This window comes from Acanthopagrus latus, chromosome 3 (genome assembly GCF_904848185.1).
Source record: "Acanthopagrus latus isolate v.2019 chromosome 3, fAcaLat1.1, whole genome shotgun sequence".
Classification (NCBI taxonomy): Eukaryota; Metazoa; Chordata; class Actinopteri; order Spariformes; family Sparidae; genus Acanthopagrus; species Acanthopagrus latus.
The window spans coordinates 4201931-4224090 of NC_051041.1; the positions used below are offsets into that span (position 1 = coordinate 4201931).

Here is a 22160-nt window from a genome sequence, read left to right on the forward strand (position 1 = left end):
TTTACTGCTAAAGAAAAAAGAAACCTCAATAGTGAAAACCAAAGAGCTCCACTGTATCTTCACACCTTGCTTTTTCTTTTTTCTCTCCGCATTGTACAACGCCCACGTTTTTATGATAAACTCGAAACAAAAAGTATTCTTTAATATAGCCTAACGACGAGGACGGCGACGACGATGATGATGATGATGAACATGAAAAGATGATCTGCTCTGTAAGCTTCAGTATCTGTTTTCTGGGTCCTTTTTTCTGTTTTCGAAGTATTGCTTACGATATGCTGTTTTTTGACCTCGAGGCTCTCTTCTGTCTGAGTTGATTCTATAACCTGATTCTGTTGGAAACGTTTGGGTTTGAAACTGTTCTCTACTGTCCCTTAACTCATCGCTATCTGTGTGCCTGTTGTTTTGGGGGCCAGGGAAACGGGGACAAAACAAACCTGTAAGTGTTAGGAATAAAGTGCGAATTTAGACCAAAGTCATCTCCCGAGTCTTTGTTTGGTTTCTTATTTGGTGCCGCAGTCATGAATGACGATGCGACCTGAGAACATGTCACAGAATCAACACATGATGCTTTAATTCTGCTGTACGAACATGAATGTGCAAATATCGAGAGTAGTTTAAAGGAAGTTTGGCAACTTAAAGTTTAAAGCTCATTCTTTGGATATTTCAGAAGGATGCACTTATCTGCAAATGGCTGTAAAGATGCCAAAGAGGTCACTATTGTTTATTATTTATATTATTTATTTTGTTGGTTAAAATTAGCTGATTAAGTTCCCACCAGTCGCAAAACTGACCCAGTTGAATTGATCTTGCATGAGCTCGCCACCTCTCCTCCTCCTGATATGATGGGGACTGTAGAGATGATGATGTGGATCACATGAAACATACAGACTTACTCACCGTACTGTGATCTGCAGAAAAATGCTTTGCCAACATTATTTTCCTGGTGACGTGAGTTGGGAAACATCGTGGTCACGTCCTCCTTTGCTCCTGTCGTACTTCCTGCCGCCACTAGAGGGCTTTGTGATGTGAACTTAAAACCTTCAGTGTGTCGTTTTGGGGCACTTCCTGAAACAAACTGATGCCGTCAAGCGGTGAAAATATACATATAAATACTAAATCTGCAACACATTTGCCATTTAAACTTTGTACGGCGTCAGGGCCCATTTTTTTCCGCTTTGCCTTTTTTGTGCAGCCATTCAAAGCGTTTAAAGTTGAAAATCTATCAGCGTTTCAACGCCCAGCCACTGTGGCTCTTTTTCCCTTTTCCACCATATTTTTGTCTCCAACATATCATGACCCACATCCTCCCGGCTCTGATCCCCGGATGGCAAATAAATAACAAACTGGAGGGTAAACCAGAGAGAGGCGGATGTCAAGATGTTGTTGTCAAAGAGAACAAGAAAAAAGACGACACAGGCCGGTGCTAATTTCGGGTTTCTGCTGCCAAAATAATATTTCAGTCACCACTTTGGATAAAAATAGAAATAAACATTCACAGAGAAAAAGTGAATCAAACTCAGTGTAGCGTAAACGAGAAATATGTGTCCTTCAAACACAAAACAGATTCAGAAGTGCTCAGTCTGTCTCAGCCGGAGGAATCTGAAGGAGGAACAAACTTTTGAGGAGAAAAAAAAAAAAGCTCTTCAGACACACAGCGACTCTGATGAAGACACAAAGTTTATAATCCTGATTATATAAAAGCTTCTTAAAGCGTCTGAATACTTTCTCTTTTTCATTGCGCAGATTCTTCTGTATGCTGGAAACCAAATAACACACGGCACTCGACCCAGCTGGTTCAGTTCTGGACCAAAACCCGTCTCTCTTCACACTAATATTTCATCTGATCCGCCGAATCGATATTTTCAGGAGATTCGTGTCCAGTCTCCTCTCCGTCTTCCTGCCTCTCGCTCGCCTTCCTCTTTCCTTCCTCGCAGTTCCTGGTTTCGTGGAGACTTGCTGACACGGCAGCAGGATTTCTTTTCTTTTTTTTCTTCTTCTTTCAGCACACATGCAACTTTTCTTTACATTCCTGCAGTTCCACATGTTGGGTCGGTGCCATCTGGGAGGTGAATCCTGAATCATTCAGGGGGCCCGGAGCAGGACGGGAGCCCTGAAACCTGCCAGAGATTATAGATATTTCATGTGCCGGTGCTCTTGTTGTTCGCTCGTGGACCCCCGGCACACACTCACAGGTGTTTTTGTTTTGTTTATGGAGAGAAGATCGAAGTTGTTTTCTTTCCAAAGACTCCAGTTTCTACATGCCTCCTCCTCCTCCTCCTCCTCCTCCTCCTCCTCCTCCTCTCCCTCGCTCTTTCTTTTTTTCATGAGTTGTTCGCAGCTCTGTAATGTCACACATCAGCCAAACCATAATCCACACGGCTCCTGCCATCCACAGTAAATCACGCTCTGTGCATCCAGCTCCCAAACAGAAACCTCGGGGGTAAAAAAAAAAAAAAAAGGCAGAAAGAAAAAATTAGAAAGCTGCTCAGTTCTCTGTCCAGAAAACGACGAGCCGGAGGAACAAATCTCCTGGTGGCATTTGGTGACATAGAGACCAGAAAAACACACAACACTTACTCGCCAAAATCTCTAGTTTTAAAACACTAAGAAGTCTCGACACAACATGAAACTTTGCTGGTAGCATCACCAGGGTCTCTACACATGAACACCAGCATTGAGAACATTGTTTGTGTACACAGAATTTACTAAAAAGAGAGTTTTTGTAACATAATGTGAGTTGTTCAAAACCTTCTTTGTGTTCATGTGTAAAGACCCTGGTGATACTACGAGCAAAGTTTCATGTTGTGTTGAGCCTTCTTACTGTAAAACTAGAGATTTTGATGCTAGCATTAAAGTGCCCGTAGCACTCCCACTGAAAATGAGTTTGACCCGAAAACGAAAATATGGTAAATCTTAAAAGCGCCTTTTTTGTTGTAATTATGCTTTTACACGAGCATTTGTGCAATCACAAAAAGAAGGTTGCATTTTGGCGAGAGTTTCACTTTAACATCACCTTGTTTTTTAATCTGGTCGACCTCTGATGCAGATGTTTTGTCCGGGTGGTGTATGAACCGTGTTCTCCCTCCAGCTGCTGCCAGCTGTGGTGGAGATAAAAGCCGATCGGAGGCTTCTGTGTGAAACTGATGATGTGTCGTTCTGACACTCAGCCGCCTCCCTCATGAAGTAATGGTGCTGCTCGTGGTCCTGGGTGGTTCAGATGTGGGTGGCCTCGCCTCTGTGTGTGTGTGTGTGTGTGTGTGTGTGTGTGTGTGTGTGTGTGTGTTTTCCAGTCAGTCCCAGTCTCTCTTCTGGGAACCAACATGTTGTAGCCCACAGGTCCCAGAGGAGCAGCTTCAGCCTCACTCGCAGGAAGAAGAAACTAACTCAGTCCTCCTCGAAGCGTCTTAAACTGCGTCCGACTGTGAATGGATCTCTGTGTTTGCACCTTCACACTCTCTGCGTGCCAGATGTGAAAAAGCCCCAAATGTTTTGAAGGGAAACCAAACAGAAATACCAGGTGTGTGACGGCTTCAGTCGGAGCAGAGCGGCAGGACTGAACCTGACCTGTTGTTTTTAATGTTGTCTCCACCTCCCACAAGATTACACACGAGTACTTTTACTCAAATATTTTAAGTTACTTTTACTTTCCTTACACGTTCTGATGCCTGACACTTCCTCTCTGCTACACCTTGGATGCAGATTCTGTCGTTTTTCCTCCACTGCTGCATTCAGAGCTGAAGCAGCTCATGTTTTAATTGATTTATTTTGATTGGCAATCAGATTAGAAAACAGAAATGATTCTGATCATCATGAAAAACGCTAAATATCAGATCTGATCTGACCCATAACGATATGTGTAATTTACTTTTAATTTGTTGATATTTAAGTACATTTACTGACAAAAGAAATAACTTTTGATACTCATATTCAATATCAGATACCTTAAGACTGCTGCCAACAGACAAATACTTTATTATTAAACATTTTAATTCAGTATTAACTTTCCATTAAAAAATCCACATTAAGAATGAATCTAATTTTCCATGATTTCCATTTTAATCATTGTATTTTGAGAGTGATTTGTCTGTCAAAGTGTTTTCACAAAACGACAAACCACAAATCACTCAGCCTGTTTTTTTAACTTTGGATACGAGCATCTAAAACAAGTAAATCCAACTTTAACAGGAGCTTAAAAGACGATAATTCAAATACAAAATGACTAGAAAGTGATCGAGAGGTTTTGTCTTTGAGTGGAAGGAAAGAAGCAGCCAGACTTTCAGTTTTTATGTCATGTCATGTTATGTGGGACAGAAAACGATCTCGATAGTGAAACTGGTCAACAAAACACTTTAACAAAGAATTTAAATAAGAGATCTGAGTCGGAGTCACATTAACACCTCAGTGCAGAAACTGTAAAGCGTCTCTGAGGTGTGTTTTAGACCAGATGAGATGTTGATGAAGGGGGGACATGTCGTGTTCTCGTCCACCACTAGATGGAGCCGTCTCACTACAAAACCCTCCTGACGGCACCAGAGGCCCAAACACTTCACCAGCAGCTCCAGCTCGTCCCTCCATGTTCTTCTTCAATCAGCTTGTTTTTCATCCGGCTCTGACGAACATCTGGACCGCAGGAGATGAAGATCTGATCGTATGTTTCTGTCTCCTAGATGTGGTTTTAATTTAGATTCATTTACATCCTGCAGTAAGACGAGATGCAGGAGAAATGTTCCTCACTGTCTCGTTTAAAGGACCGATGTGTAAGATGTCCCAACACAGAGCGTCAGAGTGAGAAGCTTGACTTCACACGGAGAAAAAGAAACTGCTGTAAATCTTAGAAGTGCCTCTTTCATCGTATTTATGCTTTCACATGAAGGTTTGACTCAGGGACATTCACAGAAAAAGCAGAGGTTGCATTTTGGCGAGAGTTTGACCTGAAGGCCGAGCGGATCGTCTCACTCACTCTCAGTTTGGTAGATTTTTATGTTTGACGTCAGCTGGCGGCAGAAATATTTTGAACCTTCTGGACTTAAAGAGAAATGTTCAGAAACCCGTCAGCAGGAGTGAAGAAGAGATTCAGATCCTTTGCTTCAGTAAAAGTACTGATACCGCTGCTGATCTGCTGGTTACTTACTTGATTATTTAATGAATGATTTGTTTTGTAAAAACGAGAGGTTAAAGAGCTCAAAGCGACTCCTTCAGGTGTTCAGTGTAGTCCGACCAGCCGTCCAAATCTGAAAACACACATTCAGTTTAGTTTCATTTCAGATGAACAGCGGCAAATTATCTCACTTGAGAAACTGAAAAAACCCTGTGAGACGTTTCAGATTAGAGCTCCATCACAACAGTCGCTGACTAACTTATTTGTTGAGCAATGAGCAAAAAAGTCCTGGCAACAAATTAGAAGAAAACGAAACAAAGTAGAAACCGAGCAGCAGACGTAGGTGAGATGCGACAGGAGGATGATTATGTGATTACGGTGGTTATGTTTCTCCTTATCTTTGATTTCACACCTCGCTGGCACATCGCAGAGGTGCTGCGCAGAAACCGAAAGCTAAAGGTGATTCATTCTGTGGCGGAGCTGCTGCTCACAGAAAGCAACAACGGGCGTCATTGTTTCCGCAAACGCCCCGTTTAACGTCTCCACACAGATACGCAAAGACGAGAGTTAAAGAAAAAAAAATGCACTTCAGGAGACGTTTTAAAGAATCACAGTTTGAGACGCCAAAACATGAAGGAAAATGTTCCTTTTGCAAAATATCTACATTAGCGTGGACGAGGCCAGAGATAGATAGATAGATAGATAGATAGATAGATAGATAGATAGATAGATAGATAGATAGATAGATAGATAGATAGATAGATAGATAGCAGACAAAGACAGGAAGTGGTGATGAACTTTCAACATAAAACAGGAAAACCATGAAAAGACGGTGACGTGATGTTTCGGGTGAGATAAAACAGGTTTATTTGAGTAAATTCACTTTGTTACCTTCCAGGACTGCAGGTCAGAAGAAGCCTGCTGCTCGATCAGACTCACTTATTAAAGCGTCAAACAAACTCTTGTGCTTCCTCTCAGTCTCTTATCGTCCATGTAAATCGGCCGTTTGCTCCGTTTCAGATGTAAATTGTGTCCCAGCAGTTAAACTGTCTCGTTGCTGTTGAGCCGGTACAAACACGTCGCACTGGTTTGACTCTTTTTTGAATGAATATGAAAAACAGCTCTCAGTAAAGCTTCCGTGAGCCGCGGCAGTGGATTTTAATATTTGTTTAGGCGCTGATGTTTATGTAAGGGAACCCTCAAATCGACTTCGCTTCTTAAAAGTGTTGGAACTGCTAAAAATAAAGGCTCACTGTCACTGACATGTTATTATATATGTCATTATTAATTGCTGCAGCTGCTCATATTGGAGATTTAACTCGTTTTTAACAAGTCTGGACCCTCAAAAAGGTCACGATGTATCTGACAGGTCATGAGGTGATTTATAATTTTAAGTCCTGCAACACAAAATAGACATTTTTGGGATGATTCTCTGATCATTTTATACAAAAATCAAACCGTCTGAGACGTTTAGAGGAGGAACGACTCATCAGTGAAACTGTTTATTACTCACAGACATCTAAAACGTGACAAACTATCAGGTGTATTCTTTATTAATGTGTTTTTAATTGAATCTTGTATTTTTGAGTAAAATCTGATTAATGTACCTGATGTGCTCGCCAAGTCAAGACGACAAAACTCCACCCGATTTTCCATCAGCACGAGGACGAGTACATCAAGTCTGTATTTCCAATTTTGGGTGAACTTTTCCTTTAAGAAACACCCTTTATATGTGAAATACCTCTGATATATGTGATGTTATAGCAGCTAAGCTAGCCTCTTTAGGAGCTGCCGTCGTTGTTTTTACGTCACAGCTGGACCACATCTGAAGCTGCCTGCAGTTCAAAAAGATGCTGATTGGCTTTTCAACCCAAAATCGTGATGCTTACTGCCTCAGAAGTTCACTGGAAAATCTCTTCAGCTTTGATTCAAACCAAGTGCAGTAAAAAAGTGTCATATTTCCCTCTGAAGTGCAGAACAACAAACTGAAATACTAAAGTTAAAGTTCTGCTACTTTCCACCCCGGTGACGTTCGATGTAATCAGTTTCCCGGATCAATCAGAGCAGCCTGGTTCGGTTAAAGTGTCAGAATTATGTAGATGATCTGGTTCTGTTGATCCAGGAGCCGTCGGATCGGGGGTTTCCCCCCCTGACAGACAGTGAGGACGGATATTCTCGGTGCTGACGGGCCTCCAGACTCTGCAGAGAGCTCGTGGCTGCGCGCCTAAAATGTAAACACACGAGCCAACGCGACACCACATCTGCGTCTGACGTTGGACTGTCTCTGTGATCCAGACACCTCCAGACTCGACGTCCCCTGCTAACCGCTGTGATGCACACAGTCGCTCTGTAGCTATAGAAACAGGACTGTGCGCTCGGGGCGTGCGGTAGGTGGCCGGCTGCTTGTGGTCGGCCGGGTGGCTGGTTGGTTGGCGCGCTGTCGGGCTGGCTGATCACCGCAGCCCTGGTGTGATGTCTGTTGCCATCACGCTCTCGACTCCAGCCAAAAGGAGCGGGAATCCTGCACATTGCTGAGCGTATAGGCCGGACCCCGCCAGCCCCGGGCCAAACCTACACAAACACGGTGCCAGCCAATCTCAACCCGACTCAGACAAACTCAGTCTCAATCCAAACCCATCGGAGCGTAACTGTGTGCAGCCAAGCCCGCCACACTCCACCCTGCCCCAGCCCAACATCTGATATTCAATCCTGGAGGCCCGGTTCAGCCAACACTCCCCCTGCACAGTGATTTATAACTGCAAACAGTGGAAGAAATCATCCTAATTGTAGGTGGCAGGATCGGCCTGCGGGCGGAGGGAGCGTCTTGTGACTGAAAGGTCAAAGACTCGATCGTATTGATGAGTGATCCGTCTGTCAGTCTGCTGTCAGAGTGTTTTCACTGAACCACCAGCCACTCAGACGTAGTTACTTTGGATAAGTGGCAAAACCGCCAGTAAAAAAAAAAAAAATCAACTTAAAAGACAATAAATTAAATACAAATAGCTGGAAATGGAAAGAGAGAGCAGGGAGAAAATGAAGCAGGCAAACCTGACCCACGTTTTCAGTTCAGGTTGTTGGACAGAAAACGACAGAAAATTAAAAACGCATCGAGTCAGTCGGGCTTTTACGAAGCGTCTGCTCATTTTATGGTTTTAATGTTTGATGTGTTTTGTTTTAATAATAACCATATATTCTTTTTATCTGTACTTTATCTCTTTATTACTCTGAACCTGGTTTTGTTTTAGCTTTTTTTGAATACTCTACAAACAAATGCTCTGTTTTATCTCCCGTCTCTTTAAGCCCCTCCTCCTGAGTACCCAGTCTGCTCTCTGATTGGTCAGCTCACACATGACTGAGTCAACACCACTAACAATTCTTATGTCCCAAACTAGCTGCTTGGCATAAATCATTCAAATGTGCCACATGTGGACACAGTGTGAATTAAAGGTGGGGAAACAGACGAGGCGTTCAGGAGCAGTGTTTTCTGTGGGAAAGAGGAGCTTTCCATCATGCAGACTTTTACCTTTTTTATCTTTCGAGATCTTTTACATGCAGGAGGACGTATAAACACTGAAGGAAAGGAGAAGAAACAAAAAAGCTATAAAAATATATGTCCTCTGAGTCAGAGTCGTCCTAATCCCTCAGGACAGAAACTATAATTTGTCTCGGAGACACGCAGGTGTAGACAAGTGTTATAACAGAGCCTCAGGTCGCTCGGACAGTAAAGACAGTAGACTATACATGTCAGTGTAAATATATACATTCAGTCCAAACAATAGAGACAAAGAGGATGAGGGGAGAGGACGCTGCTGAATCTCTGATCTGTTTTCTCGTCAACGAGACGCGCAGAGAAGGAAACAGAGCCAAGTGATGAAGAACAGGATCAGACGAAAAAGGACAAGATCGCGTAGAAAAGGAAGTGAGGAGCGAGCGGCAGAGAGTCCGGACAGAAAGATGCAGGAGGCAGTGAAGCCGGAGGAAAATCAGCCCTGCGCCTCGCAGCTCCGCAATCCAAACCACAGGCTTTTAGATCAACACTCAACAAATCTGAGCAGCTCGTTAGTATTTTCATTGGCCCGTCGGCGCGTTAGTGCCGTCGGCTTTTACACTCTCCTCTGTATCTGCTGTCAACAGACAGTAAAACAGTATGAATGAGCCACTGTGAGGTTCTGGAGGGCAGAGAGCCCGCTCGCATCACTATCGCCGCTAAATTAGATCGGACATCTAATTCAGTTTGGGAGTGATTTACTGTCAGTTTAACGTAATCTAAGCTTCCTGAACGGCCGAGTCCAAGAATGTAACTTCACCGGAAGAGTTTTGAGTTAATTCTGGTGCTTGATGATGTCGTTTCTCTGACGCCTCTGATTCTTTTTGCACAGCTGGAGAGACAGAAATGACTCTAATGGGATAAAAATGTTGGGGTCTGGGTTTTAATGGTTTCCGTACAACAGCAAATGTTGCGTGTCTGTTAGCTTGTTTTCCTCTTCATTCAATTAGACGCAGCTTTAAACCTGCAATAACACATATTTTTGGGGGCCACAACAAGCTGTAAACACAACACTGATGTATTACTGGTTGTGAACTTAGTGACATACGGAGAAACTTAGCTGAGCAGAATCGTGTCTGTGTCCTTCTGTCAAATGTAGGACCATTATTCACACAACCGTGTCGTTAGCTGCATTATGTTCACCAGCTAGCTGCTAATTCTGTGTGCCGTTTGCTGCTTCGTGACGGTCATTGACGACCTAATGCCCTGATTTTTTTTTCAAATTGTGGAGGAGACCGAATCACTCAAAGCAAAAAGGTCGCTAGAACAAATATGAGATACTAACGCAGCTACGTTTCAGCTAAATTGTAATGAAGGCTAATGTTTGCTAACATGTTAGCCTCAACAACCGTCTGACGCCATCGCACGCTCGTCTTTGTCAGTTTTTCTGCCTCCCGATGGCCAAAAAAAGCTTTATTTGTTTACTGTGTATGCCATGTAAGGATGTGCATTTTAAAGCTGCATGTCGTTGAGGCCAAACTGCGTGATAACATCGTCACCTCCGTAAACTTACACTGAAACGTGTCTTTGAGCGTCCCAACCCGGCAAAATGACTCATTTCTCTGACAGAACTGGGGTCATTCGGTCCAATGAAATTTGGAAAGTCTAGACGAGATGCAAGATTGAATTATTTACCCCCAGTCAAGTTAGCAGAAGACTCTTTAGTCTCTACGGGCCCCACAGCACAGGAGATCGTGGTAATTCAATAACTTTCTTGGCTTCAAACACGGGGCCGGCCTCCAACGCTGTGTCCAGATTTAACACGACGTCGTTGCATAAAACCCGCCTGATTGACCTCAGCAGAGTTCAGACCTCGTGCCCTGAGGTCCGGCTGAAAGAACTTCTGCCAGATGTTGGAGATTATCTTTAAAAAAAAAAAAGATAGTGGACCTCCAGGCTGCGGGGTGAGGGAACATGATTGATGAATGAAACGTAGTGACACATTCGCCAGTTTCTCCGTTGAACCGCAGACGGCGTGTTTCTATACCGAGCTGGGGGTTGACGCAGCAGTCTGGGTATTCGGGGGAGGGGGGAGTGCATTATGGGAGGAAGCGGCGTGTGGTGCCAATAGGAATAGGAAGAGGGAGTTCCTCCAGAGATAGACGGAGGAGACTGTTAACACATAGACACGGCGCTCTATATAGACTGACACCGTTCCACACATACCTCGCCCTGCGTCCTGCCAGCTCACACTTCTCTCCTTCGCTCCTCTCCGGCGGCGTACTCTCCCTCTCGGGTTTCCCTTACTCATGTTCTTCTTCTTCTTCTTCTTCTTCTTCTTCTTCTTCTCTCTCTCTCTCTCTCTCTCTCTCTCCCCCCATTACAGACTTGGCACCGGGCCGCAAATAGGTCAAATATAACTCTCACATTCCTCTCCGCAGTCGCTCTTCCTCCTCAAGGACTGAATGTGGCCTCTATCTCCCTCCTCTCTCTCCACATTAAAGCTTTATTGGATGTGACTCCGCCGTCTCTCTCTGACTTGCACCTAATTAAATGCTCACTTTACTTTACTTTTTTTTTTTTAGCTACACTTGGCCACAGTCAGCGTTTGAGGATATCCAGTGTAATTCATTATGCAGTGCAACAATCTGCGGCGGTTCATTAGCAGGAGGGGGGGAAAAATAAGTGAGTTACAAAACACGGCTGGAGTGGTTATCAGCCTGCTAATCAGGATGAGGGTGTGCGGGGCGGATTCACGAGCACGGAGCAAGTTTCAAAGCTCTCGTTCTTGATTTCGAGTGCGCTCTGTCTCTGAACACGTCCACCTTTAATTAGCTAATTTCATAATGCAAGTTGTTCCCAACAAAGTGCAGCCACGCTCGCACCTGCGGGATGTTTCGTTCAGAGACACTTTGATGGGAGTATTTCTTCCATTTCGGAGCCAACGTCCGATCAAGAGACAGAAAGCTGACAAACGGAGATCTGCTGCTCCGTCCACACTGAAGCAAGGGGCCTCATTGTTCCAGTAAATCCAAAATTACTGAAAAACTCAGAAACATCAGCTCAGTGCAGACCAGCCTTTCTCAAAGTGTACACGGCCTGTCCTGTTTAAAATCAAGTGTTTGGCAAAGTCGAACGTTTTGTGTCCGATTAACGATGCTGCCCGCGCAACATATTTACGATGTAACGTCCAAAATGATCATCTGTTGGTTGTACGTGAGACTGAAGTTCTCCAGACGTTGATGTCTCCAGTCTTCACAGACGACAGAGACAATGATGAGCGAGCAGGTCATCTGATCACGATATGATTTGTAACATCCTGGTGAGGTTTTTTGGGGATGTTGGGAAGTTAAAACTTTGTCTCTAAGTTGTTGTTTTTTTTGGTTGAAGTGGTCGTCGGTCGGAAAATGTTCGAGGAACGCTGGTGTAGACGGAGGGCCGAGAAAAAAAAAAATGTTAGAGTGGACGTCATCAGTTTGGGTCGAGTCAAGTATTGTAAACAACATCTGTGGTATGTAGCAGCGCAGATAGTTTTGGTTTTATTTGAGTTTTGAGAAAATCCTCACTGAGATTTCTGCAGCAAACCGTCTGAACGAGGCATTATTGTGTTATTTCAATCGTTTGAAATCAAATCATGTTGAAGTAATGTGCTAATGTGTTGTTATCATCACATGTTCTGACACATAATGAAATAAAATAGAACTGACAGATCGGTTCAGCTCAGTCCGGTTCAAAGATTTGGAGTGAATGCCAGCATGTAGTTTGTTATGTTGCTAAGCTATCGTATCCTCATTAAAATGCACTTTATTACGTACAACTGTAAGTGAACGCCTCGCAGTTTACATGTTGATATCCAGCGTTAACTCAAACTTCTTCAGTCTGCTGTCAGATTTTTTATTCACAACTGAGTTCAGATTGTTTTTCTGCAGCTTTTAACAAGGAAACAAGGTGATTCATCTCCGAACTGAAGTATATTCTGGGGAAATAAAACAAGAAAGTGAGAGAGACGACATTAAATCAACAGGGATAGAGACGGAGAGTGAGGTTCAGGTCTGGGCTCCAGCTGGACTCAAACCAGGGCCGATGTAATTCCACGCGAACACCTCAGCCTCCGCCGGTGCCCCGTAGATTATCTTTATTTACTGTGTCAGACAAACTAAAATCACACTTCCCTTCACCACACCGTGGTGTCGGGCTGCTGGGTGTTGATATTTTTCCCAAACCTGATCAGTCCGGGTTAAAGAAGGTCATTTAAAAAGCTGCCCCTTTAAAAGAGCGACGTCCCTGTAAGTAATATCGGCGCTGCTCCTCGGTGACTCAACACCTTTTATGAGCTCCAAACATCCGTCACACTCGCCGGTCTGAACTTGCACGTCCTCGCGGTGTTGGCGCCCTCGGAGGACTGATCCTGATGTCTTCTCCTCTTTCTGCTTCAGCAAACCTGCTCCGAATGATCAGCTCGCTGGGTGACTGATCTATAACCTGTGTTATAGAAGAAGTTATTCATTATGCTGATAGGTGTCGGCGTGACTGTATGCAGATGAAGCTTCTCCTCCCCAAAATTCAAATGAGCCTGAAATGTCCCCTGTGACCTCCCGTAGCCTAATAACAAGCTGAAGGAAAGAGCTCAGCCACCCCTCTTTTCTTTCCTCTACACATTTGTTTTCCTTTTCAGGAACCCCCGCTCTCTCCTCCCCCTCAACCTTCCCCTCTGTGGTCCCCCTCTTTCTTTCTCGCTTCTCCTCTCCTCCTCCTCCTCCTCCTCCTCCCCCATTTTCTTCCATGGCCTCATCCTCCCCTCTCTCCTCCGTTACTGTCCCCCCTCTCCCTCTCGTTCCTCGGAGAGAGCAGGAGCGTGTTAATCCCATTACATGTGTGAATACCAGCTGGAGGAGAGCGGGCGAGAGAGACAGACAGAAAACAGAGAGAGAGAGAGAGAGAGAGAGAGAGGGAGGCAGAGGGGGAGACGGGAACAGAGAGTGTTTGTGTCCGAGCGTGACTGACTGCCTGATGCAAAACCCCCTGATGCAGTGACGTTTACAGTAATATCATGAAGTACATGACATCGTGTGGTGTGGGAGTGTTTCACTTCTCAGCAGAGGACAACTTCATCACACAGATTCTAGAAATGTAGATTTTGATGTTGATCTATAAAAATGTCAGAAAACGGTGAAAAACAAAGATCTGTGTTCAGTTCTCAGTTGGAGAGGAGGAAAGAAACCAGAAAACATTCACGTTTAAGAAGCTTTTTTCTCAAGAAAGTGACTCAAATCGCTTAATCAATCATCAAAATAGTTGCCGATTAATTAAACACTTGATAAATAATCAGTTAATCATTGCAGCTCTATAAAAGTGTTAAACTTGTGACCTGTGGTTGAACCCACAGAGCTCTCTTCTAGATTTTAGTGCATGCTGTTCAGCTCACCTGAAATCAAGAATGAATTCTAACAACGTTTCAGGACAAAAATCTTCATCAGCACTGAAACAACGTTATCAATAATTCATCGTCTTCTCTGACACACCTGTCGATCTAACTTTTACCCTGTGTATTTCTAAAAAAACCAAAACTGTCAGGAGGAATTTAGAGAAATATGTATAAATACTCTCCGTACAAAAGATTATCATCCGTCGAATGTTAGTTTTAATATTCCCTCAAAAATAAAAACGAAACAAAAATTGATGTTTAGAGATTTAAAGATTGCAGACTGACCAACTGAATACCCCTCGTCTCACCCTTCCCACTAGTGGCTTCCTAAAAACGCAAATATTTGGATTGTTTGGATTCTGGGAATTCTGCCAATAGATCCTCCTAAATGCTGCACACAGGGATACGTGTTTAATTACAGATCATCAGTAGATCTTGTTTTTACTTTATCTACACGTACGTAAGACATTTCTGGAGCTCGTCTGGAGTAATCCCAGAGCCCAGAGATCCCAAACTGATTGAAAAGGATCTCTGGAGACGTAGACAACACCAGACAGCTTTTTGAGTTGTTTTTACGTCTCCAGCGACTTCTGTTGTTTGGGAGAATGACGAGAAACTCTCCAGAAACATTTTGTGGACAAAGAAACGTCCATCAGCAGGAGTCCGAGGAGACAATCCCTGAATCCTAAAGTTGTAGTTGTTCGTAAACTGTTTTGAGCTTGTTTATATGCAGTTGTGTATTTCCCTGCATCACACTTTGTAAGTCCATTGTATGTTTTTTATGTAAAGTGTTAATCAGTAGAGAGAGAGCAGGAGCTGAAGCTGTGGTGGAGACAAACTGATAAATTAAATTACACCTGAGTAACATTTTCCTCCTCTGAATCTGATGAAGGTGAATTAAAAGCACTTGTTTCTGCGCCATGTTCTCCTCCTCTGTCACCATCCGAGTGTTTAAAAAAAAAAGTTTTAAAATGTCGCCGTCCGCAGTTTCAGCTTGTTGTTTTGGTTCCGACGCGGCCCGGCTCCTCTTTGTGATTCAGGGCCAGTTGCCGGGATGTCAGGGAGCCGATGAGGCCCGCGAGCGAGACAGTGCAGACAGGCCCGATGTGGCTCCTGAGGAGTTCAAGCGCCAAGAAAATAAACAAGCCTTTTGATCACAAAGGGCCCATTCACTCCCTCTCACTCTCCCTGCCTCACTCTTTCTTTCTCTCCCTCTCTCACCCCCCTCCCCCTCCACTTAGCCTCTGTAGTTTCTCCTCTCCTGACCTCTATACTTTGTTTTTCTATCCCTTTTTTAAAACCTCCCCACGTGTGTGTCTTCCCTCCGTTTTTCAACTGTCTGTCCCCACATCCAAGACTGTTGTCGTGCTTTGAGACAGACAGACAGACATCATCTGACCAGCCAGGAGGCAGACAGACAGACAGACAGACAGACAGACAGACAGAAACACACACAAGGGCCTCCTTATTCCACAAACATACGGTCATGGTGCAGCGCAGAGGAACACAACATGGAAAATGTCCTCATCACATCCATCTTTAGCACCAAACACGAACAGCAGAAAACTTTCCCCTCCGGCCACTCAGACGCTCGCTGCTGTCACGAACACACTCGGCTGCCTCATTTTGACTCGACAGCTGAGTGTGTGTGTGTGTGTGTGTGTGTGTGTGTGTGAGAGAGTGTTTTCTTATGCATACAGATGGAGCTGGTGTGAAAAGGCCTCTCCCATTACAGTTGTGTTGCTGCTCTCTCTGGGTGTGGCTCGGATACCATTTGCCCCCTCAGGCCTGTTTTCCATTTTAAAAACAAGCCAGATTTCCTCGAATAGAAAACACTTAGCGAGAGGAAACAAAGAGGTGAACGCAGCCCTGATTGGGCCTTCTTTTTTTTAACAGGGCAAAACATGAAAAAATACCTTAACTTCACTCAACACTTTAGATTTCAGGCCTTATTCACAACGCAAAGGTGCATTTAACATCGTTTCCCCCCCTGCGGTCAGTAAATATCACTTAAAATAACGGGGAACGTTTTTATGTTAAAGAAAAAGTTTTACGTCTACGTACGTTAGCATGCTAACCAGCTAGCCTCAGCCTGTCTCGTCTCATACTACGACTCAGTGTTACCAGTGTGGATTGTTAGCTGCACGGCTAACTGAGCTAACCAGCTAATGACAGCTACAGTTAGGACTTACTGCTGTGACATGCGTCTCCCTATTGTTCCAGAATCAAAAACAGATTTATTACCAAGAACTTTACACCAAGAAGGAATTTGTCTTTTATATACAATATAAACAGACAGAGATATAGAGTGCAAGATGATTGATAAATAAAGACAGAGGAGCTGTACAGGAATCTGCAAAAAGACAAAAAAATAAAAGATTGACATCTTTGTGGATGTTTCCTGCAACAGGTTGGTGCTTAAAGTAACTTAAATCAGTGATTTCTGTTGTGTTGCAGCATTTCCATCTAATTCCAACCGATCAGATGTTTTAAAGCATCCTTCATTACTGCTCGAATCCTTTTATTTCTTCATCATTAACCAATCACCGGTGATTGATCGCGCCTGTTTACTGATTAGGGTCATTACCACCTCGGTAATGAACTGATAGTGACTCTGGTGATCAATTAGTCTCCAATCACTCCCCCAATTCACACGTATGCAGTCATCAGACCTCCTGCTGAGCTTTTGTTTCACGCTGCTTTCACATGCGGCCGGTGTCTGAACCCCTCCACCCCGACCGGCCCATCGTCAGACACTCGCTCTGCGTCCCTCCTGCTCCTTCCACAAACTGTTATTCCCACTGGTGAAGTGTCGAGACGGCGTGGAAGCGGCTCTGCTTGAAGTTCTGCTGGGAGTGAAGAACTGTGCTTAGAAATAGAAACAGACACTCACCAGATTCATCACACTGCCGAGGATGAAGTCTGACTGCGACAGAGGGTGACATTTTTTCCCCAATCTGTTCCGTTGCTTAGGAATTGTAAACGAAAAGCAGGAAGGCAAACACGGCGGCTCTTATCTAATACAGCGACAAGGAAGATTTCCTATTATAGACAGAATCAGGTTAAATAAAGATTAGTGTCCCAACTTTAATATTCTGAACTGCATCCGCTCACAGCTTTCAAACAGTAACACATTCGAATGATTGCTGATTCAGACGCCAGGAAAAATAAACAACCAAATATGAAGACAGGGTCGTTTCTTTACATGTTTTCAAGAAGTATATTTAAAATTTTGGCCTTTAAAGACTTTGCACAAACTCTGCTGGTTAAAACAGCCGTTTCTTGACAGAGGTTTGGTTTCCTCTATGTTGGCATCAGACATGAATGTTTTGAGATGGCTGAGGGAAGATGTTTGGTCTAAACATCCTTCTGTTAATCTCACAGACACGTCGTACCCTCTGATGTCGTCACGCTCAGCAGCTCAGGCTCTACAGGACCGTTCACGCCTCGCTTCCCTCCGGGTGTTTGTTCTGACGTGTCCTCAGGTGGAGCAAAAGGTCAGCGGCGGTGCAAAGGGAGGACAAGTGACAACTCTCTCAACATGCACGAGCTGGAATAATTAGTCTGTAAACCTGTTTTTTCTGCAGCAGACTTGTCGAAGCAGACAAAGGAAAAGTGTTACTGATGACGTTAATGATGAGTCCGCTCTGTTAAAGTGTCCCATGATGGTGTGACTGCATGCAGATTACACCAGGACCCTGGAACTAGAGCAACTACATGAAATTTGTCCCTCTGTCAGTTAATTATTCAAGTATTATTAATCTAAACAAATATTGATATCTTACCCACCAACAATTAACAACTGTGTGAACATACTGATTCAACTAATTTCACTTTTTACACTAAATTTATGAAAAAGGACGTAAACATGTCAATTTATACAAACACACACAAAAGTAACCAATAAAGGCTACTTTTCTTTTTACGTCCATTGAGAAAGTCACCAGACTCCCTTAGAAAATCACTAAATTTTGTGAGTTGTGGCGTAAGGAGGCACTTTGTAAATGTTGTGAAATGCTGTCTGTAACAGATTCTTAACTGTTTGGGCCTTCTTGTTAATTTGGCAAACATTATACACGAACATATTTCTTTATTTGTGTAAAAAAACGAGAGGTACAGTTTAAAATTCAAGGCATCTTCTATACCTGAAGTGTATGTTGCCCACCAGCACTGATTCATCTGACTTCAGTGTTTGCACCGAATTGAAGAAAGAAGACATTTTATTGTTAGTTTTTTACAAATAGAATAGAGTAAACTATAACTAACAAGGGCAACTTTTTGATGTCCATGGAGAAAATCACCAGACTCCCTTTAAAAATCACTGAATTTTGTGAGTTGTTGCATTACGAGACATTTTATAAAATGTGTGAAGCACTGTCAGCAACAAATTCTTAACTGTTTAGTCCTTCTTGTTAATTCGGCAAATGTTATACATCAATGTATTTCTTTATTAATATTGATTTTCTGTGTGTTCCAGTGCAGCTGTCCAGCCCAGACATGGGGAGACACGAGGCGACGCAACAGTTAGCATTTGTCACTGCTAGTTTGTGGATTGCAGACGGTTAGCATAGCTTAGCACAAAGACTGGAAACAAGGGGAAACAGCTAGCTTGGCTCATAATAAAGATAATAAAAGTCTGCCTAAAACTTAAATACTACATTTTAGTTAGGGAGCTTTAGAGATGATTCTTGGCTGCTTTGACTCTCTGTCTCCACCTGCTTCTAGTCTTTATGCTAAGCTAAGCTAACTGTAGCTTCGAACCGACCAGACAGACCTGAAGCGGCCATATTCCCCAAAATGTCAGACTGTTCCTTTAATATAGGAAAGCTATGTATGCCCACATGAATCTGTGGACGTGACTGCGTGGTGGAGGCGGTGATGAAACACCACATGGAGGCAGGAGGAGGAGGAGGAGGGCTCAGGTAGAGAGAGAGGAGGAGGAGGTGAGAGGAACATTGAGGAGAGGCAGCGAGGTGTAGGAGGAGGGAGAAGAAGAAGAAGATGGAAGGTGCAGGAGCGAGGAGGATGAAGGGCCGAGGCGGAGGAGAGGAGTAGGAGTGTAATGTACGGGGGTACCGTGAGGAGGAGGAGGTGGTGGAGGAGGAGCGACGTGACAGTGATGAGATGGGTTTTTTTTTCTAATGTAGAGTGTGTGTGTGTGTGTGTGTGTGTGTGACAGTGTGACATGAAATACTTCACCCACCTGCTGGCCTTCACTTCCCACACACTGCCACTCAGAGTAAATGAACAGGAGCAGAGGAGGGATGGATGGATGGAGGGATGGATGGATGGAGAGTACAGCGGGATGTCTGATTGTGTAGAAAGAAAGAAAGAAAGAAAGAAAGAAAGCGAGTACAGGGCTACCTTCAGTCCCCCACACACACTTGTTCCCTCCACTTCATTTCCTTCCAGCCGCTCTTCAGCTCAGCCCGCTCTCTGCTCTCCAGTTCAGGCTCTCGAGTAATTACCGCTCCTTTCTTTCAACTCCCTCTCTGTGCTGCCTCCTCGGAGCTGATGTAAGTGCTGAAGGGCCCTTCATTAGAGAGGAAGAAAGGAGTGTGGGAGAAAGAGCTGTGTGTGTGTGTGTGTGATGCTAATAAGCGCCTGATAGGCTACAGGCTATGTCCTCTTATAATTATAGCGTATGTAAATCTCAGAGCCTCGCCGGCCACCATCCTCTCCCGTGGGACCGAGCACCTGTTGATTGGCCTTTTCCCTCCGTCCCTTCTCAGGGTATAAATGACGGATGGCGGCTCCCTGGCTGCCTCGCTGTCGCAGTTTACAGGTAAACACGGCGCCTCCATCACCCGCGGCGGTGACGGGTCTCCACAGCAACGCCGTGACGCGCCAACCGGGAGCGAGCGCGGGGCGACAAACTGGTGGAAGCAGCAGCGAGCGGCCGGTGCTCGTTCGAGATCGTCTATTGAGACGATGCGTCACTCGGACAGTAAAATAAAATTTACAGGTCGAGAATAAAACATTTAATCCAAGCAATAAACCAGACACAGCATTGTCTGCCACTTGTTCAACCCATTAAAATAGCAACAACAATACGTGATTATTAAAGTGGTCGCCAGGAAATTAGTTTAATGATTCAAGCAAAAACTGGTTGCAGTAAATGTGTAGGTGTCAATATTCAGTGGTTTTCCTGTAATATTAAATTGAATACCCTTTTCTTTTTTGAGGCTATTCGTGGGAAAAAATAAACTAGTCCTTCAAGAGGGGCATTTTTAAAAAAAATGATTCATGAAAACTGTGAAAAGTATTTAAATATGAGAGGATAGATCTTTAAGTCAAAGGTGTAAATAGTTTAGTAATAGTAATATTTGATATTATTCTGTTTTTGTCTTGCTTTTTTTAGTGGATGAACAAGGCTGATTTGGTTTAGCAAAGGCCTAAAAAGTTGTATGCAGATCAGATAATTGATAGGCTATTGATATATTGATATCAAGTGTCAATGTATAAATGAATCACAAAAAAAAGAGTTGGTATCTTTATTTTGAGGGTTTTTTTTAAAAATTATTATTATTAAACATTTGATTTGATTTAGTTCATATGATTGTTGCAATACATTCTCAGGACACTGAGCAGTATAAATGCAGACTATGTGATATTATTCATATCAAAGCAGCAGTGGTGTTTAGTGTGTATTTATAGTGTTTATCATGATTGATTATTTATTTTGTTTCTTCTAATGCCTTTTGGCTGCTGACAGAGAGCTCTGCGCACCAAATGTACCTGTGCTGTCTATGTTTGTGCAAATAGTAATAGTTTGTTGTTTAAAATGTTTAAAAAAAATGTCACTTACACTGAATTCTGGTCCATGAGACAACAGTATTCTGTGTAAAATGTCCTCTCAGCTCACTTGTTGGACTGAGAGCTAAAGCAAACTTCCGACATCATAGACGATCTTCGGCAACAAGTGGGCGTTGAGTTTCTCTCCCCCTCCCTCCCTCCGTGGGTCAGCGTGGGCGGCCCCGTGTGGCAGGAGGAGAGCGAAACACGACACCCCGCCAGAGGAAAGGGGAGGGTGGGGGGGAGGCTGAGAGAGAACACGAAGTGAGTGAGTGAGTGGAAAAAGAAAAAGTCCGTGCCGGAGAACGAGAGGAGCAGAGAAAGAACAGAGTTGGCTTTGGTAGGTTTTTTTTGTCCTCTCTCTCTCTCAGAAGCGCCGCCGCTGTTTTGACTGTCGGTGAGGAAAGAGGAGGATGATGATGGTGATGATGAAGATGTGGAGGAGGAATCGACCATGCGACATCGTTTCAACAAACGGGATGAACATTTAGACCCGTCGCATTCCGTTGCTCCAGGACCGACCGACCGACGGCGGCACGACTCCTCGCAAACTTCGACCTGCGCCACTCAGACCCGGGCGACTGGATTTCGCCCCAGAGACTCGGGGTGGCAACTTTTCGCATCAGAAGAAAGCCCCGCTCTCGAAAACAAAATACCCGGGCGCAAAAGTTTTTACAGCACGTAACCGGCGTGTCGAGATTAAAACAAAGAAGCTCACGTGAAGTTAACGGAGAGAAAAAAAAAGAGGGGGAAAAAACCACAACTTTTTCTTAAAGCCGAGCTCAGAGTCGCGGCAGGTTCTTTCTAACGAGCCACTTGTGAGAACAACACCGGAGGAAGGAGTGGGGTGTCACTGCTAACTTCGCTAGCTTACTCGGGCTAACGGCTAGCTAACTAACGTCTAAAGTTACGAGTCGACGTGGGAAAGTGACCCGAAGCAGCCCGCCGAAGACGACAACAAAGATGAAAACCCCGGGGGACACGGGTAAGTTGACGGCCACACTTTTTAAACGCACTCATTTGTTTTTTCTTACATTCGAGTCGCCGCCGTTGTTTTCTTAAAATGAAAACAACGGGCGCTTTAGCTTCGGCGGCTAGCTGCGGGCTAGCACGCTAACAAACTCTCCGCTCCAGGGGAAAGTGTGACAAAATTATGGCGCTAGGGTGGATCCATCCGAGGCTCCTGTTATTGTTTTCAGCAAAGCGAGAAAAGTGCGTCCTACTTTACGACCACGTTGCTTTTCTAGCATCTATTACGATTTCGTTTGACCCAATTTCCACGACATTTTAACTTAAAAGTGATATCTGAAGCTGCAGTGTTGAACTATTTACAGTAATTTACTGGAGAGAGTCCG

General features: G+C 44.0%; 2 protein-coding genes and 1 long non-coding RNA gene across 5 annotated transcripts in view; 2 read left to right on the forward strand and 1 right to left on the reverse strand.

Annotated features, from left to right (window-relative positions):
* The window catches only part of LOC119016699 (POU domain, class 2, transcription factor 2), a 97559-nt gene extending 80132 nt beyond the window's left edge, over positions 1–17427 (forward strand). The window contains exons 19-20 of one of the 3 annotated variants that reach the window (XM_037092841.1): positions 4494–4648; positions 17395–17427. In XM_037092841.1, coding sequence (XP_036948736.1) covers positions 4494–4648; positions 17395–17412 — 173 coding nt within the window. In that variant the 3' untranslated portion in view covers positions 17413–17427. Of the gene's footprint in view, positions 1–4493; positions 4700–17394 lie in introns of those variants that run through there. The other 2 variants (XM_037092840.1, XM_037092839.1) reach the window with 2 other exon arrangements.
* LOC119016701 lies at positions 16242–20351 on the reverse strand. Its single transcript, XR_005074238.1, has 2 exons — positions 19214–20351; positions 16242–16856 (listed from the first exon to the last, which is right to left on the reverse strand). It is a non-coding gene; the product is annotated as an uncharacterized LOC119016701 (long non-coding RNA).
* Positions 20352–20987: 636 nt separating this feature from the next.
* The window catches only part of erf (Ets2 repressor factor), a 36543-nt gene continuing 35370 nt past the window's right edge, over positions 20988–22160 (forward strand). Inside the window, exon 1 of the mRNA XM_037092863.1 lies at positions 20988–21790. Coding sequence (XP_036948758.1) covers positions 21769–21790 — 22 coding nt within the window. The 5' untranslated portion in view covers positions 20988–21768. The remainder of the gene's footprint in view (positions 21791–22160) is intronic.